Genomic DNA, 21,149 nt, shown 5'->3' with positions numbered 1-21,149 from the left:
AGTGTGATATCTCTGTCTTATGGTATGTGTGTTACCTTCTTGTCCTTGGCGGTGAGGTCTCGGGTGCGGTAGCTGACCTGTGTGTGTCCGTCCTCTATGATCTCTCTAGTAATGGGGATGTTAGCCACTTTGTCCTGTCGGCTGTAGGTGTACGAAGGCTGGAGGAACGACATAACACTCTTGGCTGAAGAGGAGAGAGACACAGTTTTTAAGGTGAAGAACACAGAATAAACCAAAAGAATAAACACATTCACTGGAAATCAACGGTTTATAATGCTGTATGGTTTTGAAGCACCGTGTAAGTGCGTGTAAGATTAGAGAGGTCAGGGGTCAGATAAGATATCTCTGATTGGCTCTCACCGTGTTCTTTGATGATAGTGATGCTGACGAAGCGTTTCCCTATCTCAGCGATGCCCAGAGGAACGTCTACCGCCTCCACCTGCAGCTGCTTCTTATCATCATCTTCCTCCTTGACGAAGAGCGGCACGTGCACATCCACCGTCTCCACCCCCTCCTGGAACTCCACGGCACCAGCCGCCTCTGCAGAGAGCCAGACAGAGAGAGGGAGTGAGTTAGGAATTCCCAGACACACAGACAGACAGACACACACACACACACACAGACAGACAGACACAGACACAGACACACACACACACAGACACACACACAGCCACACACACAGACACACAGACACACACACACACACACACACACAGACACACACACACAGACACACACACAGACAGACACACACACACAGACAGACAGACACAGACACACACACACACACCTCTGTCTGTGGCCACTGTGTAGTAGCCCGGCACCACTTTGAGATCCTGGAAGTTTCCAGACTGGACGTTTTTCTCAGTCAGTTTGACGATGTTGGGGTAGCTGGAGCGAGGAGCGGACAGAACGGTGTCTACGATGGCGTGGTCAGCTCTTTTACCAGCATTTCTCTGTAATCTGAAACACAAAGACAATATCAGTAATGATGATATGAGAAAACATGATTTAGACAACATTCAGAAAAAATGACTTTATTGTAATAAATTCAGGAAGGATTAAAGGTTGAAATTAGTGTCTCACCTAAATGTGGTGTTCTGAACTCTCTGGGTGCCAGGAACCTGCTTGTACACTTCATTCAGCTGAACAGAGAACACACACAACCCACTGTCACAAGGATGAGCATAGAGTAATGTATACATACACAGCTTGCTCACACACACATTCACTCACACACTCACACACACACACACTCACGTTGTCATCAACCTCCCTGCGTAGCAACTCAGTGTCTCTGGCATCGGAGCGAGACAGACTGTCTGTGAACAACCTGTTCAGACGCAGAGACAGAGGGAACTGGACTATAGATGGAGGACAAAGAGGAGGAGAAGAGGAGGTGGGGAGGAGGAGGAGAGGAAGAGAAGTGGAGGAGGAGAGGAGGAGAGGAAGAGGAGGTGGGGAGGAGGAGGAGAGGAAGAGAAGTGGAGGAGGAGAGGAGGAGAGGAAGAGGAGAAGAGGAGGTGGGGAGGAGGAGGGGGAGGAGGAGAGGAATACAAGAGGAGGAGGGGGAGGAGAAGGAGGAGGAGGAGAGGAAGACAAGAAGAGGAGGGGAGGAGAGGAGGAAGAGAAGAGGGGGAGAAGAGAAGGTGGTTTAGGGTTCGGTTTTCATAACAATGTAAACCAGGAAGTTCTAGTGATAACTCCAACCAATAGGAGAGCTGGAATTTGAAACATTTTACACTCACTGGTCTCTTTGGGGTTGGGCTGAACTTGCGCAAGCGGATGATTGGGCGATCGGTGGACATTGTCGGTGATCTTCCAGCGAACCACGTCGGTGCTCTTGGGTGGGCCGGTCCTCACTAGGGGCGTGTCTAAGTGGTCAGAGGTGAGCATGGACTGGCGGAGCATGTACTGATTTTCCTTAAAGCCGACCGTACGACCTGAAGACACAGGGACACACATAGGAGAACATGTGTTCAATCACACAATGTAACACGGCCTGGAAACATGGTACAGAAACTGTAACAGGCACAGAAGGATATTTCATGAGTCACTCACCTCTTCCACAGCATGGCAGCAAAGCAAGACAGGACTGAAAGAGAATGAGGGAGGCAAATAGAGAGATTATTTCCTTCATAGTATGGCAAAGGCCATGGTTGGTTGTTTTAAAGGTCATGTTACGGTTGTGTCTGGACATTACCTTGCAGCAGGCGCAGTACTTCCAACAGCAGAGCGACAGTAGACCCAGCAGTAGCATGAGGAACATGATGAGAGGGATCAGCCACAGGAAGCCAGCAGGGGGACAGTCTAAGGGGACGGACCACAACAACATCACAACCAGGATGCAGGTCACCACGCGGTGAGCTCGTCCGTAACAGAGCGGGCAACCCCCATAATGGCATTGACGTCATATAAACCAAGGCAGAAAGATGTGAACGTTGTCTCACCTTTCTTCTTGAGCACCTGGACCTCCGGTTCCTTAATAGTCTGGTCCTCAGGATAGTCCACGGTGTAGTGGTACGTACAGTCGTCATCCTCGTCGCGGAAACTACACGCCTCAATCACCTCTTTATTTTCCTTGAGCTCTTCCACCATGACGACTTTGAACTGGCACTGGTCGCACTTGTCGCTGTCCTTCTTCTCTCCGGTCTTCCAGGCCTGACACTGGACACAGCTCCTCTTGTCCTCACACATCCCCAGCTGGGCCTGGAAGTTAGCCTCGCAGGTGGGGGTCATGGCCAGGCCAGAGTCCTGGCACTCACAGCGACCACACTTACACACACCCCGCCCGTTACAGACGCCCTGAGAGAGGTGGGGTTGGGGGTAGTGGTTAGATCAGTCATGACCAACAATATTGTAGAAATCTGGAATGAGAGGGAGAGAGAGAGCGAGAGAGAGAGAGAGAATGGGAGAGAGGGAATGAGAGAGGGAGAGAGGGAATGGGAGAGAGGGAATGAGAGAGGGAGAGAGAGAGAGGGAATGAGAGAGGGAGAGAGAGAGAGGGAATGAGAGAGAGAGGGAATGAGAGAGAGAGGGAATGAGAGAGGGAGAGAGAGAGAGAGGGAATGAGAGAGGGAGAGAGAGAGGGAATGGGAGAGAGGGAATGAGAGAGAGGGGGAATGAGAGAGGGAATGGGAGAGAGGGAATGAGAGAGGGAATGAGAGAGAGGGGGAAAGAGAGAGGGAATGAGAGAGAAACAGAAAGAAAGGAAGAGACACAGAGAAACAGAGGGAGAGAGATTATGTAGTGCTTCACCCCGTTCGTGTCCAGACAGGTCTGGTTGCTCATGGGACACTCACAGGCCGGTCCCTCCCAGCCCTCTGCACACGCACACTGGCCCATGAAGCAGCGACCACGGTCTAAAATGGAGAGAAAGACAGAGAAAAGGTTAGAATCTACTTCAAGTGCTTGACACTTTCACATACACTCACATAGAAGTTTAGGGACCACAAAGGGTATTGATGACACAGTTGTCCACTCCTTATGACAGCCGCATTGTTGTCTTCCGAGAGACAGCGTTATTCCAAAGCGATGTGACGAGCTTGCTGTCTGAGACGATGACCCCACACTCACCGTTGCAGAGGAAGCCTCCGTATCGTTGACACTGGGACTTGTCAAACTGACAGAGGGACCCCTCGTACTGGTCCGTGTTGTAACAAACACACGCTCCACACAGGCAATCTCCTCGGCCAGAACACGGCTCCTCCACGCCAGGACCCCGACAGGAAGTGCCCGGATCCGTCGACGCGCTGGCAGAACAGTTACAGAACGGACCCAGCCTGGGGAGAAAGATTTATATATATCTCCTCATCATGTATATACCTGGAGAGAAAGATTTATACTAATGGTCTGTCTCTACCATACCAGTTGATGTATATATCTCTCTACCATACCAGTTGATGTATATATCTCCTCATCTCTCTACCATAGTAGTTGATGTATACATATCTCTCTACCATACCAGTTGATGTATATATCTCTCTACCATACCAGTTGATGTATATATCTCACTACCATAGTAGTTGATGTATATATTTCCTCATCTCTCTACCATACCAGTTGATGTATATATCTCTCTACCATAGTAGTTGATGTATATATCTCTCTACCATAGTAGTTGATGTATATATCTCTCATCTCTCTACCATAGTAGTTGATGTATATATCATCTCTCTACCATACCAGTTGATGTATATATCTCCTCATCTCTCTACCATAGTAGTTGATGTATATATCTCCTCATCTCTCTACCATACCAGTTGATGTATATATCTCCTCATCTCTCTACCATACCAGTTGATGTATATATCTCCTCATCTCTCTACCATAGTAGTTGATGTATATATCTCCTCATCTCTCTACCATACCAGTTGATGTATATATCTCTCTACCATAGTAGTTGATGTATATATCTCTCTACCCATACCAGTTGATGTATATATCTCCTCATCTCTCTACCATACCAGTTGATGTATATATCTCCTCATCTCTCTACCATACCAGTTGATGTATATATCTCCTCATCTCTCTACCATACCAGTTGATGTATATATCTCCTCATCTCTACCATACCAGTTGATGTATATATCTCTTATCTCTCTACCATACCAGTTGATGTATATATCTCTCTACCATACCAGTTGATGTATATATCTCCTTATCTCTCTACCATACCAGTTGATGTATATATCTCCTCATCTCTCTACCATACCAGTTGATGTATATATCTCCTCATCTCTCTACCATAGTAGTTGATGTATATATCTCCTCATCTCTCTACCATACCAGTTGATGTATATATCTCCTCATCTCTCTACCATAGTAGTTGATGTATATATCTCCTCATCTCTCTACCATACCAGTTGATGTATATATCTCCTCATCTCTCTACCATACCAGTTGATGTATATATCTCCTCATCTCTCTACCATACCAGTTGATGTATATATCTCCTCATCTCTCTACCATAGTAGTTGATGTATATCTCCTCATCTCTCTACCATACCAGGTGATGTATATATCTCTCTACCATACCAGTTGATGTATATATCTCCTCATCTCTCTACCATACCAGTTGATGTATATATCTCCTCATCTCTCTACCATACCAGTTGATGTATATATCTCTCTACCATACCAGTTGATGTATATATCTCCTCATCTCTCTACCATACCAGTTGATGTATATATCTCTCTACCATACCAGTTGATGTATATATCTCCTCATCTCTCTACCATAGTAGTTGATGTATATATCTCCTCATCTCTCTACCATACCAGTTGATGTATATATCTCCTCATCTCTCTACCATACCAGTTGATGTATATATCTCCTCATCTCTCTACCATACCAGTTGATGTATATATCTCTCTACCATACCAGTTGATGTATATATCTCCTCATCTCTCTACCATACCAGTTGATGTATATATCTCCTCATCTCTCTACCATAGTAGTTGATGTATATATCTCCTCATCTCTCTACCATACCAGTTGATGTATATATCTCTCTACCATACCAGTTGATGTATATATCTCCTCATCTCTCTACCATAGTAGTTGATGTATACATCTCCTCATCTCTCTACCATACCAGTTGATGTATATATCTCCTCATCTCTCTACCATACCAGTTGATGTATATATCTCTCTACCATAGTAGTTGATGTATATATCTCCTCATCTCTCTACCATAGTAGTTGATGTATATATCTCCTCATCTCTCTACCATACCAGTTGATGTATATATCTCCTCATCTCTCTACCATAGTAGTTGATGTATATATCTCCTCATCTCTCTACCATACCAGTTGATGTATATATCTCCTCATCTCTCTACCATACCAGTTGATGTATATATCTCCTCATCTCTCTACCATACCAGTTGATGTATATATCTCCTCATCTCTCTACCATACCAGTTGATGTATATATCTCTACCATAGTAGTTGATGTATATATCTCTACCATACCAGTTGATGTATATATCTCCTCATCTCTCTACCATACCAGTTGATGTATATATCTCCTCATCTCTCTACCATACCAGTTGATGTATATATCTCCTCATCTCTCTACCATACCAGTTGATGTATATATCTCCTCATCTCTACCATACCAGTTGATGTATATATCTCCTCATCTCTCTACCATACCAGTTGATGTATATATCTCTCTACCATACCAGTTGATGTATATATCTCCTCATCTCTCTACCATACCAGTTGATGTATATATCTCCTCATCTCTCTACCATACCAGTTGATGTATATATCTCCTCATCTCTACCATAGTAGTTGATGTATATATCTCCTCATCTCTCTACCATACCAGTTGATGTATATATCTCCTCATCTCTCTACCATAGTAGTTGATGTATATATCTCCTCATCTCTCTACCATACCAGTTGATGTATATATCTCCTCATCTCTCTACCATACCAGTTGATGTATATATCTCCTCATCTCTCTACCATACCAGTTGATGTATATATCTCCTCATCTCTCTACCATACCAGTTGATGTATATATCTCCTCATCTCTCTACCATACCAGTTGATGTATATATCTACCATACCAGTTGATGTATATATCATCTCTCTACCATACCAGTTGATGTATATATCTCCTCATCTCTCTACCATACCAGTTGATGTATATATCTCTCTACCATACCAGTTGATGTATATATCTCCTCATCTCTCTACCATACCAGTTGATGTATATATCATCTCTCTACCATACCAGTTGATGTATATATCTCCTCATCTCTCTACCATACCAGTTGATGTATATATCTCCTCATCTCTACCATACCAGTTGATGTATATATCTCCTCATCTCTCTACCATACCAGTTGATGTATATATCTCCTCATCTCTCTACCATACCAGTTGATGTATATATCTCTCTACCATACCAGTTGATGTATATATCTCCTCATCACTCTACCATACCAGTTGATGTATATATCTCCTCATCTCTCTACCATAGTAGTTGATGTATATATCTCCTCATCTCTCTACCATACCAGTTGATGTATATATCTCTCTACCATACCAGTTGATGTATATATCTCCTCATCTCTCTACCATAGTAGTTGATGTATACATCTCCTCATCTCTCTACCATACCAGTTGATGTATATATCTCCTCATCTCTCTACCATACCAGTTGATGTATATATCTCTCTACCATAGTAGTTGATGTATATATCTCTCTACCATAGTAGTTGATGTATATATCTCCTCATCTCTCTACCATAGTAGTTGATGTATATATCTCCTCATCTCTCTACCATACCAGTTGATGTATATATCTCCTCATCTCTCTACCATAGTAGTTGATGTATATATCTCCTCATCTCTCTACCATACCAGTTGATGTATATATCTCCTCATCTCTCTACCATACCAGTTGATGTATATATCTCCTCATCTCTCTACCATAGTAGTTGATGTATATATCTCCTCATCTCTCTACCATACCAGTTGATGTATATATCTCTCTACCATAGTAGTTGATGTATATATCTCTCTACCATACCAGTTGATGTATATATCTCCTCATCTCTCTACCATACCAGTTGATGTATATATCTCCTCATCTCTCTACCATACCAGTTGATGTATATATCTCCTCATCTCTCTACCATACCAGTTGATGTATATATCTCCTCATCTCTCTACCATACCAGTTGATGTATATATCTCCTTATCTCTCTACCATACCAGTTGATGTATATATCTCTCTACCATACCAGTTGATGTATATATCTCCTTATCTCTCTACCATACCAGTTGATGTATATATCTCCTCATCTCTCTACCATACCAGGTGATGTATATATCTCCTCATCTCTCTACCATAGTAGTTGATGTATATATCTCCTCATCTCTCTACCATACCAGTTGATGTATATATCTCCTCATCTCTACCATAGTAGTTGATGTATATATCTCCTCATCTCTCTACCATACCAGTTGATGTATATATCTCCTCATCTCTCTACCATACCAGTTGATGTATATATCTCCTCATCTCTCTACCATACCAGTTGATGTATATATCTCCTCATCTCTCTACCATAGTAGTTGATGTATATATCTCCTCATCTACCATACCAGGTGATGTATATATCTCTCTACCATACCAGTTGATGTATATATCTCCTCATCTCTCTACCATACCAGTTGATGTATATATCTCCTCATCTCTCTACCATACCAGTTGATGTATATATCTCTCTACCATACCAGTTGATGTATATATCTCCTCATCTCTCTACCATACCAGTTGATGTATATATCTCTCTACCATACCAGTTGATGTATATATCTCCTCATCTCTCTACCATAGTAGTTGATGTATATATCTCCTCATCTCTCTACCATACCAGTTGATGTATATATCTCCTCATCTCTCTACCATACCAGTTGATGTATATATCTCCTCATCTCTCTACCATACCAGTTGATGTATATATCTCCTACCATACCAGTTGATGTATATATCTCTCATCTCTACCATACCAGTTGATGTATATATCTCCTCATCTCTCTACCATACCAGTTGATGTATATATCTCCTCATCTCTCTACCATAGTAGTTGATGTATATATCTCCTCATCTCTCTACCATACCAGTTGATGTATATATCTCTACCATACCAGTTGATGTATATATCTCCTCATCTCTCTACCATACCAGTTGATGTATATATCTCCTCATCTCTACCATACCAGTTGATGTATATATCTCTCTACCATACCAGTTGATGTATATATCTCCTCATCTCTCTACCATACCAGTTGATGTATATATCTCCTCATCTCTACCATACCAGTTGATGTATATATCTCCTCATCACTCTACCATACCAGTTGATGTATATATCTCCTCATCTCTCTACCATAGTAGTTGATGTATATATCTCCTCATCTCTACCATACCAGTTGATGTATATATCTCCTCATCTCTCTACCATAGTAGTTGATGTATATATCTCCTCATCTCTCTACCATACCAGTTGATGTATATCTCCTCATCTCTCTACCATACCAGTTGATGTATATATCTCCTCATCTCTCTACCATACCAGTTGATGTATATATCTCCTCATCACTCTACCATACCAGTTGATGTATATATCTCCTCATCTCTCTACCATACCAGTTGATGTATATATCTCCTCATCTCTCTACCATACCAGTTGATGTATATATCTCCTCATCTCTCTACCATACCAGTTGATGTATATCTCCTCATCTCTCTACCATACCAGTTGATGTATATATCTCCTCATCTCTCTACCATACCAGTTGATGTATATATCTCCTCATCACTCTACCATACCAGTTGATGTATATATATCCTCATCTCTCTACCATAGTAGTTGATGTATATATCTCCTCATCTCTCTACCATACCAGTTGATGTATATATCTCCTCATCTCTCTACCATACCAGTTGATGTATATATCTCCTCATCTCTCTACCATACCAGTTGATGTATATATCTCCTCATCACTCTACCATACCAGTTGATGTATATATCTCCTCATCTCTCTACCATACCAGTTGATGTATATATCTCCTCATCTCTCTACCATACCAGTTGATGTATATATCTCCTCATCTCTCTACCATACCAGTTGATGTATATATCTCCTCATCTCTACCATAGTAGTTGATGTATATATCTCCTCATCTCTCTACCATACCAGTTGATGTATATATCTCCTCATCTCTACCATACCAGTTGATGTATATATCTCCTCATCACTCTACCATACCAGTTGATGTATATATCTCCTCATCTCTCTACCATAGTAGTTGATGTATATATCTCCTCATCTCTCTACCATACCAGTTGATGTATATATCTCTCTACCATAGTAGTTGATGTATATATCTCTCTACCATAGTAGTTGATGTATATATCTCCTCATCTCTCTACCATAGTAGTTGATGTATATATCTCCTCATCTCTCTACCATACCAGTTGATGTATATATCTCCTCATCTCTCTACCATAGTAGTTGATGTATATATCTCCTCATCTCTACCATACCAGTTGATGTATATATCTCCTCATCTCTACCATACCAGTTGATGTATATATCTCCTCATCTCTCTACCATAGTAGTTGATGTATATATCTCCTCATCTCTCTACCATACCAGTTGATGTATATATCTCTCTACCATAGTAGTTGATTTATATATCTCTCTACCATACCAGTTGATGTATATATCTCCTCATCTCTCTACCATACCAGTTGATGTATATATCTCCTCATCTCTACCATACCAGTTGATGTATATATCTCCTCATCTCTACCATACCAGTTGATGTATATATCTCTCTACCATACCAGTTGATGTATATATCTCCTTATCTCTCTACCATACCAGTTGATGTATATATCTCTCTACCATACCAGTTGATGTATATATCTCTCTACCATACCAGTTGATGTATATATCTCCTCATCTCTCTACCATAGTAGTTGATGTATACATCTCCTCATCTCTCTACCATACCATCTCTCTACCATACCAGTTGATGTATATATACCATAGTAGTTGATGTATATATTTCCTCATCTCTCTACCATACCAGTTGATGTATATATCTCTCTACCATAGTAGTTGATGTATATATCTCTCTACCATAGTAGTTGATGTATATATCTCCTCATCTCTCTACCATAGTAGTTGATGTATATATCTCCTCATCTCTCTACCATACCAGTTGATGTATATATCTCCTCATCTCTCTACCATAGTAGTTGATGTATATATCTCCTCATCTCTCTACCATACCAGTTGATGTATATATCTCCTCATCTCTCTACCATACCAGTTGATGTATATATCTCCTCATCTCTACCATAGTAGTTGATGTATATATCTCCTCATCTCTACCATACCAGTTGATGTATATATCTCTCTACCATAGTAGTTGATGTATATATCTCTACCATACCAGTTGATGTATATATCTCCTCATCTCTCTACCATACCAGTTGATGTATATATCTCCTCATCTCTCTACCATACCAGTTGATGTATATATCTCCTCATCTCTACCATACCAGTTGATGTATATATCTCCTCATCTCTCTACCATACCAGTTGATGTATATATCTCCTTATCTCTCTACCATACCAGTTGATGTATATATCTCTCTACCATACCAGTTGATGTATATATCTCCTTATCTCTCTACCATACCAGTTGATGTATATATCTCCTCATCTCTCTACCATACCAGGTGATGTATATATCTCCTCATCTCTCTACCATAGTAGTTGATGTATATATCTCCTCATCTCTCTACCATACCAGTTGATGTATATATCTCCTCATCTCTCTACCATAGTAGTTGATGTATATATCTCCTCATCTCTCTACCATACCAGTTGATGTATATATCTCCTCATCTCTCTACCATACCAGTTGATGTATATATCTCCTCATCTCTCTACCATACCAGTTGATGTATATATCTCCTCATCTCTCTACCATACCAGTTGATGTATATATCTCCTCATCTCTCTACCATACCAGGTGATGTATATATCTCTCTACCATACCAGTTGATGTATATATCTCCTCATCTCTCTACCATACCAGTTGATGTATATATCTCCTCATCTCTCTACCATACCAGTTGATGTATATATCTCTCTACCATACCAGTTGATGTATATATCTCCTCATCTCTCTACCATACCAGTTGATGTATATATCTCTCTACCATACCAGTTGATGTATATATCTCCTCATCTCTCTACCATAGTAGTTGATGTATATATCTCCTCATCTCTCTACCATACCAGTTGATGTATATATCTCCTCATCTCTACCATACCAGTTGATGTATATATCTCCTCATCTCTCTACCATACCAGTTGATGTATATATCTCTCTACCATACCAGTTGATGTATATATCTCCTCATCTCTACCATACCAGTTGATGTATATATCTCCTCATCTCTCTACCATAGTAGTTGATGTATATATCTCCTCATCTCTCTACCATACCAGTTGATGTATATATCTCTCTACCATACCAGTTGATGTATATATCTCCTCATCTCTCTACCATACCAGTTGATGTATATATCTCCTCATCTCTCTACCATACCAGTTGATGTATATATCTCCTCATCTCTCTACCATACCAGTTGATGTATATATCTCTACCATAGTAGTTGATGTATATATCTCTCTACCATACCAGTTGATGTATATATCTCCTCATCTCTCTACCATACCAGTTGATGTATATATCTCCTCATCTCTCTACCATACCAGTTGATGTATATATCTCCTCATCTCTCTACCATAGTAGTTGATGTATATATCTCCTCATCTCTCTACCATACCAGTTGATGTATATATCTCCTCATCTCTACCATACCAGTTGATGTATATATCTCCTCATCTCTACCTACCATAGTAGTTGATGTATATATCTCCTCATCTCTCTACCATACCAGTTGATGTATATATCTCCTCATCTCTACCATACCAGTTGATGTATATATCTCCTCATCTCTACCATACCAGTTGATGTATATATCTCCTCATCTCTCTACCATACCAGTTGATGTATATATCTCCTCATCTCTCTACCATACCAGTTGATGTATATATCTCCTCATCTCTCTACCATACCAGTTGATGTATATATCTCCTCATCTCTCTACCATACCAGTTGATGTATCTATATCTCTCTACCATACCAGTTGATGTATATATCTCCTCATCTCTCTACCATACCAGTTGATGTATATATCTCCTCATCTCTCTACCATACCAGTTGATGTATATATCTCCTCATCTCTCTACCATAGTAGTTGATGTATATATCTCCTCATCTCTCTACCATACCAGTTGATGTATATATCTCCTCATCTCTCTACCATACCAGTTGATGTATATATCTCCTCATCTCTCTACCATACCAGTTGATGTATATATCTCCTCATCTCTCTACCATACCAGTTGATGTATATATCTCCTCATCACTCTACCATACCAGTTGATGTATATATCTCCTCATCTCTCTACCATAGTAGTTGATGTATATATCTCCTCATCTCTCTACCATACCAGGTGATGTATATATCATCTACCACCATACCAGTTGATGTATATATCTCCTCATCTCTCTACCATACCAGTTGATGTATATATCTCCTCATCTCTCTACCATACCAGTTGATGTATATATCTCTCTCCTCTACCAGTTGATCTCATCTCTCTACCATACCAGTTGATGTATATATCTCTACCATACCAGTTGATGTATATATCTCCTCATCTCTCTACCATACCAGTTGATGTATATATCTCCTCATCTCTCTACCATACCAGTTGATGTATATATCTCCTCATCTCTCTACCATACCAGTTGATGTATATATCTCCTCATCTCTCTACCATACCAGTTGATGTATATATCTCTCTACCATACCAGTTGATGTATATATCTCCTCATCTCTCTACCATACCAGTTGATGTATATATCTCCTCATCTCTCTACCATAGTAGTTGATGTATATATCTCCTCATCTCTCTACCATACCAGTTGATGTATATATCTCTCTACCATACCAGTTGATGTATATATCTCCTCATCTCTCTACCATACCAGTTGATGTATATATCTCCTCATCTCTCTACCATACCAGTTGATGTATATATCTCCTCATCTCTACCATACCAGTTGATGTATATATCTCTCTCATAGTAGTTGATGTATATATCTCTCTACCATAGTAGTTGATGTATATATCTCCTCATCTCTCTACCATACCAGTTGATGTATATATCTCCTCATCTCTACCATACCAGTTGATGTATATATCTCCTCATCTCTCTACCATAGTAGTTGATGTATATATCTCCTCATCTCTCTACCATACCAGTTGATGTATATATCTCCTCATCTCTCTACCATACCAGTTGATGTATATATCTCCTCATCTCTCTACCATAGTAGTTGATGTATATATCTCCTCATCTCTCTACCATACCAGTTGATGTATATATCTCTCTACCATAGTAGTTGATGTATATATCTCTCTACCATAGTAGTTGATGTATATATCTCCTCATCTCTCTACCATACCAGTTGATGTATATATCTCCTCATCTCTACCATACCAGTTGATGTATATATCTCCTCATCTCTCTACCATACCAGTTGATGTATATATCTCCTCATCTCTCTACCATACCAGTTGATGTATATATCTCCTTATCTCTACCATACCAGTTGATGTATATATCTCTCTACCATACCAGTTGATGTATATATCTCCTTATCTCTCTACCATACCAGTTGATGTATATATCTCCTCATCTCTCTACCATACCAGGTGATGTATATATCTCCTCATCTCTACCATAGTAGTTGATGTATATATCTCCTCATCTCTCTACCATACCAGTTGATGTATATATCTCTCATCTCTCTACCATAGTAGTTGATGTATATATCTCCTCATCTCTACCATACCAGTTGATGTATATATCTCCTCATCTCTCTACCATACCAGTTGATGTATATATCTCCTCATCTCTCTACCATACCAGTTGATGTATATATCTCCTCATCTCTCTACCATAGTAGTTGATGTATATATCTCCTCATCTCTCTACCATACCAGGTGATGTATATATCTCTCTACCATACCAGTTGATGTATATATCTCCTCATCTCTCTACCATACCAGTTGATGTATATATCTCCTCATCTCTCTACCATACCAGTTGATGTATATATCTCTCTACCATACCAGTTGATGTATATATCTCCTCATCTCTCTACCATACCAGTTGATGTATATATCTCTCTACCATACCAGTTGATGTATATATCTCCTCATCTCTCTACCATAGTAGTTGATGTATATATCTCCTCATCTCTCTACCATACCAGTTGATGTATATATCTCCTCATCTCTCTACCATACCAGTTGATGTATATATCTCCTCATCTCTCTACCATACCAGTTGATGTATATATCTCTCTACCATACCAGTTGATGTATATATCTCCTCATCTCTCTACCATACCAGTTGATGTATATATCTCCTCATCTCTCTACCATACCAGTTGATGTATATATCTCCTCATCTCTCTACCATAGTAGTTGATGTATATATCTCCTCATCTCTCTACCATACCAGTTGATGTATATATCTCTCTACCATACCAGTTGATGTATATATCTCCTCATCTCTCTACCATACCAGTTGATGTATATATCTCCTCATCTCTCTACCATACCAGTTGATGTATATATCTCTCTACCATACCAGTTGATGTATATATCTCCTCATCTCTCTACCATAACAGTTGATGTATATATCTCCTCATCTCTCTACCATACCAGTTGATGTATATATCTCCTCATCACTCTACCATACCAGTTGATGTATATATCTCCTCATCTCTCTACCATAGTAGTTGATGTATACATCTCCTCATCTCTCTACCATACCAGTTGATGTATATATCTCCTCATCTCTCTACCATAGTAGTTGATGTATATATCTCCTCATCTCTCTACCATACCAGTTGATGTATATATCTCCTCATCTCTCTACCATACCAGTTGATGTATATATCTCCTCATCTCTCTACCATACCAGTTGATGTATATATCTCATCATCACTCTACCATACCAGTTGATGTATATATCTCCTCATCTCTCTACCATAGCAGTTGATGTATATATCTCCTCATCTCTCTACCATACCAGTTGATGTATATATCTCCTCATCTCTCTACCATAGTAGTTGATGTATACATCTCCTCATCTCTCTACCATACCAGTTGATGTATATATCTCCTCATCTCTCTACCATACCAGTTGATGTATATATCTCCTCATCACTCTACCATACCAGTTGATGTATATATATCCTCATCTCTCTACCATAGTAGTTGATGTATATATCTCCTCATCTCTCTACCATACCAGTTGATGTATATATCTCCTCATCTCTCTACCATACCAGTTGATGTATATATCTCCTCATCTCTCTACCATACCAGTTGATGTATATATCTCCTCATCACTCTACCATACCAGTTGATGTATATATCTCCTCATCTCTCTACCATACCAGTTGATGTATATATCTCCTCATCTCTCTACCATACCAGTTGATGTATATATCTCCTCATCACTCTACCATACCAGTTGATGTATATATCTCCTCATCTCTCTACCATAGTAGTTGATGTATATATCTCCTCATCTCTCTACCATACCAGTTGATGTATATATCTCCTCATCTCTCTACCATACCAGTTGATGTATATATCTCCTCATCACTCTACCATACCAGTTGATGTATATATCTCCTCATCTCACTACCATAGTAGTTGATGTATATATTTCCTCATCTCTCTACCATACCAGTTGATGTATATATCTCTCTACCATAGTAGTTGATGTATATATCTCTCTACCATAGTAGTTGATGTATATATCTCCTCATCTCTCTACCATAGTAGTTGATGTATATATCTCCTCATCTCTCTACCATACCAGTTGATGTATATATCTCCTCATCTCTCTACCATAGTAGTTGATGTATATATCTCCTCATCTCTCTACCATACCAGTTGATGTATATATCTCCTCATCTCTCTACCATACCAGTTGATGTATATATCTCCTCATCTCTCTACCATAGTAGTTGATGTATATATCTCCTCATCTCTCTACCATACCAGTTGATGTATATATCTCTCTACCATAGTAGTTGATTTATATATCTCTCTACCATACCAGTTGATGTATATATCTCCTCATCTCTCTACCATACCAGTTGATGTATATATCTCCTCATCTCTCTACCATACCAGTTGATGTATATATCTCCTCATATCTCTACCATACCAGTTGATGTATATATCTCCTCATCTCTCTACCATACCAGTTGATGTATATATCTCCTTATCTCTCTACCATACCAGTTGATGTATATATCTCTCTACCATACCAGTTGATGTATATATCTCCTCATCTCTCTACCATACCAGTTGATGTATATATCTCCTCATCTCTCTACCATACCAGTTGATGTATATATCTCCTCATCACTCTACCATACCAGTTGATGTATATATCTCCTCATCTCTCTACCATAGTAGTTGATGTATATATCTCCTCATCTCTCTACCATACCAGTTGATGTATATATCTCCTCATCTCTCTACCATACCAGTTGATGTATATATCTCCTCATCACTCTACCATACCAGTTGATGTATATATCTCCTCATCTCTCTACCATAGTAGTTGATGTATACATCTCCTCATCTCTCTACCATACCAGTTGATGTATATATCTCTCTACCATACCAGTTGATGTATATATCTCACTACCATAGTAGTTGATGTATATATTTCCTCATCTCTCTACCATACCAGTTGATGTATATATCTCTCTACCATAGTAGTTGATGTATATATCTCTCTACCATAGTAGTTGATGTATATATCTCCTCATCTCTCTACCATAGTAGTTGATGTATATATCTCCTCATCTCTCTACCATACCAGTTGATGTATATATCTCCTCATCTCTCTACCATAGTAGTTGATGTATATATCTCCTCATCTCTCTACCATACCAGTTGATGTATATATCTCCTCATCTCTCTACCATACCAGTTGATGTATATATCTCCTCATCTCTCTACCATAGTAGTTGATGTATATATCTCCTCATCTCTCTACCATACCAGTTGATGTATATATCTCTCTACCATAGTAGTTGATGTATATATCTCTCTACCATACCAGTTGATGTATATATCTCCTCATCTCTCTACCATACCAGTTGATGTATATATCTCCTCATCTCTCTACCATACCAGTTGATGTATATATCTCCTCATCTCTCTACCATACCAGTTGATGTATATATCTCCTCATCTCTCTACCATACCAGTTGATGTATATATCTCCTTATCTCTCTACCATACCAGTTGATGTATATATCTCTCTACCATACCAGTTGATGTATATATCTCCTTATCTCTCTACCATACCAGTTGATGTATATATCTCCTCATCTCTCTACCATACCAGGTGATGTATATATCTCCTCATCTCTCTACCATAGTAGTTGATGTATATATCTCCTCATCTCTCTACCATACCAGTTGATGTATATATCTCCTCATCTCTCTACCATAGTAGTTGATGTATATATCTCCTCATCTCTCTACCATACCAGTTGATGTATATATCTCCTCATCTCTCTACCATACCAGTTGATGTATATATCTCCTCATCTCTCTACCATACCAGTTGATGTATATATCTCCTCATCTCTCTACCATAGTAGTTGATGTATATATCTCCTCATCTCTCTACCATACCAGGTGATGTATATATCTCTCTACCATACCAGTTGATGTATATATCTCCTCATCTCTCTACCATACCAGTTGATGTATATATCTCCTCATCTCTCTACCATACCAGTTGATGTATATATCTCTCTACCATACCAGTTGATGTATATATCTCCTCATCTCTCTACCATACCAGTTGATGTATATATCTCTCTACCATACCAGTTGATGTATATATCTCCTCATCTCTCTACCATAGTAGTTGATGTATATATCTCCTCATCTCTACCATACCAGTTGATGTATATATCTCCTCATCTCTCTACCATACCAGTTGATGTATATATCCTCATCTCATCTACCATACCTCTCTACCATACCAGTTGATGTATATATCTCCTCATCTCTCTACCATACCAGTTGATGTATATATCTCCTCATCTCTCTACCATACCAGTTGATGTATATATCTCCTCATCTCTCTACCATAGTAGTTGATGTATATATCTCCTCATCTCTCTACCATACCAGTTGATGTATATATCTCCTCTCTCTACCATACCAGTTGATGTATATATCTCCTCATCTCTCTACCATACCAGTTGATGTATATATCTCCTCATCTCTCTACCATACCAGTTGATGTATATATCTCTCTACCATACCAGTTGATGTATATATCTCCTCATCTCTCTACCATACCAGTTGATGTATATATCTCCTCATCTCTCTACCATACCAGTTGATGTATATATCTCCTCATCACTCTACCATACCAGTTGATGTATATATCTCCTCATCTCTCTACCATAGTAGTTGATGTATACATCATCTCTCTACCATACCAGTTGATGTATATATCTCCTCATCTCTCTACCATACCAGTTGATGTATATATCTCCTCATCTCTCTACCATACCAGTTGATGTATATATCTCCTCATCACTCTACCATACCAGTTGATGTATATATCTCCTCATCTCTCTACCATACCAGTTGATGTATATATCTCCTCATCTCTCTACCATACCAGTTGATGTATATATCTCCTCATCACTCTACCATACCAGTTGATGTATATATCTCCTCATCTCTCTACCATACCAGTTGATGTATATATCTCCTCATCTCTCTACCATAGTAGTTGATGTATATATCTCCTCATCTCTCTACCATACCAGTTGATGTATATATCTCCTCATCTCTCTACCATACCAGTTGATGTATATATCTCCTCATCTCTCTACCATACCAGTTGATGTATATATCTCCTCATCTCTCTACCATACCAGTTGATGTATATATATCTCTCTACCATACCAGTTGATGTATATATCTCCTATCTCTCTACCATACCAGTTGATGTATATATCTCCTCATCTCTCTACCATACCAGTTGATGTATATATCTCCTCATCTCTCTACCATACCAGTTGATGTATATATCTCCTCATCATCTCTACCATACCAGTTGATGTATATATCTCCTCATCTCTCTACCATACCAGTTGATGTATATATCTCCTCATCTCTCTACCATACCAGTTGATGTATATATCTCCTCATCTCTCTACCATACCAGTTGATGTATATATCTCCTCATCTCTCTACCATACCAGTTGATGTATATATCTCCTCATCTCTCTACCATACCAGTTGATGTATATATCTCCTCATCTCTCTACCATACCAGTTGATGTATATATCTCCTCATCTCTCTACCATAGTAGTTGATGTATATATCTCCTCATCTCTCTACCATACCAGTTGATGTATATATCTCCTCATCTCTCTACCATACCAGTTGATGTATATATCTCCTCATCTCTCTACCATACCAGTTGATGTATATATCTCCTCATCTCTCTACCATACCAGTTGATGTATATATCTCCTCATCTCTCTACCATACCAGTTGATGTATATATCTCCTCATCTCTCTACCATACCAGTTGATGTATATATCTCCTCATCTCTCTACCATAGTAGTTGATGTATATATCTCCTCATCTCTCTACCATACCAGTTGATGTATATATATCTCTCTACCATAGTAGTTGATGTATATATCTCTCTACCATACCAGTTGATGTATATATCTCTCATCTCTCTACCATATGTATATATCTCCTCATCTCTACCATACCAGTTGATGTATATATCTCCTCATCTCTCTACCATACCAGTTGATGTATATATCTCCTCATCTCTCTACCATACCAGTTGATGTATATATCTCCTCATCTCTCTACCATACCAGTTGATGTATATATCTCCTCATCTCTCTACCATACCAGTTGATGTATATATCTCCTCATCTCTCTACCATACCAGTTGATGTATATATCTCCTCATCTCTCTACCATACCAGTTGATGTATATATCTCCTCATCTCTCTACCATACCAGTTGATGTATATCTCCTCATCTCTCTACCATACCAGTTGATGTATATATCTCCTCATCTCTCTACCATACCAGTTGATGTATATATCTCCTCATCTCTCTACCATACCAGTTGATGTATATATCTCCTCATCTCTCTACCATACCAGTTGATGTATATATCTCTCTACCATACCAGTTGATGTATATATCTCTCTACCATACCAGTTGATGTATATATCTCCTCTCTCTACCATACCAGTTGATGTATATATCTCCTCATCTCTCTACCATACCAGTTGATGTATATATCTCCTCATCATCTCTACCATACCATAGTATATATCTCTCTACCATA

At 39.2% G+C, this 21,149-nt stretch overlaps 1 protein-coding gene across 1 annotated transcript in view; it reads right to left on the bottom strand.

Moving 5' to 3' along the window:
* Positions 1–21,149, bottom strand: part of LOC115107168 (integrin beta-4-like) — a 54,435-nt gene that overhangs the window by 15,184 nt on the left and 18,102 nt on the right. The window contains 11 exon segments of the mRNA XM_065007861.1: positions 36–184; positions 361–540; positions 791–963; positions 1,087–1,145; positions 1,261–1,364; positions 1,749–1,943; positions 2,062–2,095; positions 2,204–2,310; positions 2,451–2,805; positions 3,259–3,362; positions 3,577–3,782. Coding sequence (XP_064863933.1) covers positions 36–184; positions 361–540; positions 791–963; positions 1,087–1,145; positions 1,261–1,364; positions 1,749–1,943; positions 2,062–2,095; positions 2,204–2,310; positions 2,451–2,805; positions 3,259–3,362; positions 3,577–3,782 — 1,666 coding nt within the window.

Source organism: Oncorhynchus nerka, linkage group LG23, assembly GCF_034236695.1.
Source record: "Oncorhynchus nerka isolate Pitt River linkage group LG23, Oner_Uvic_2.0, whole genome shotgun sequence".
In the NCBI taxonomy this organism is placed as follows: Eukaryota; Metazoa; Chordata; class Actinopteri; order Salmoniformes; family Salmonidae; genus Oncorhynchus; species Oncorhynchus nerka.
This window is presented reverse-complemented; position numbering and strand designations above follow the sequence as displayed.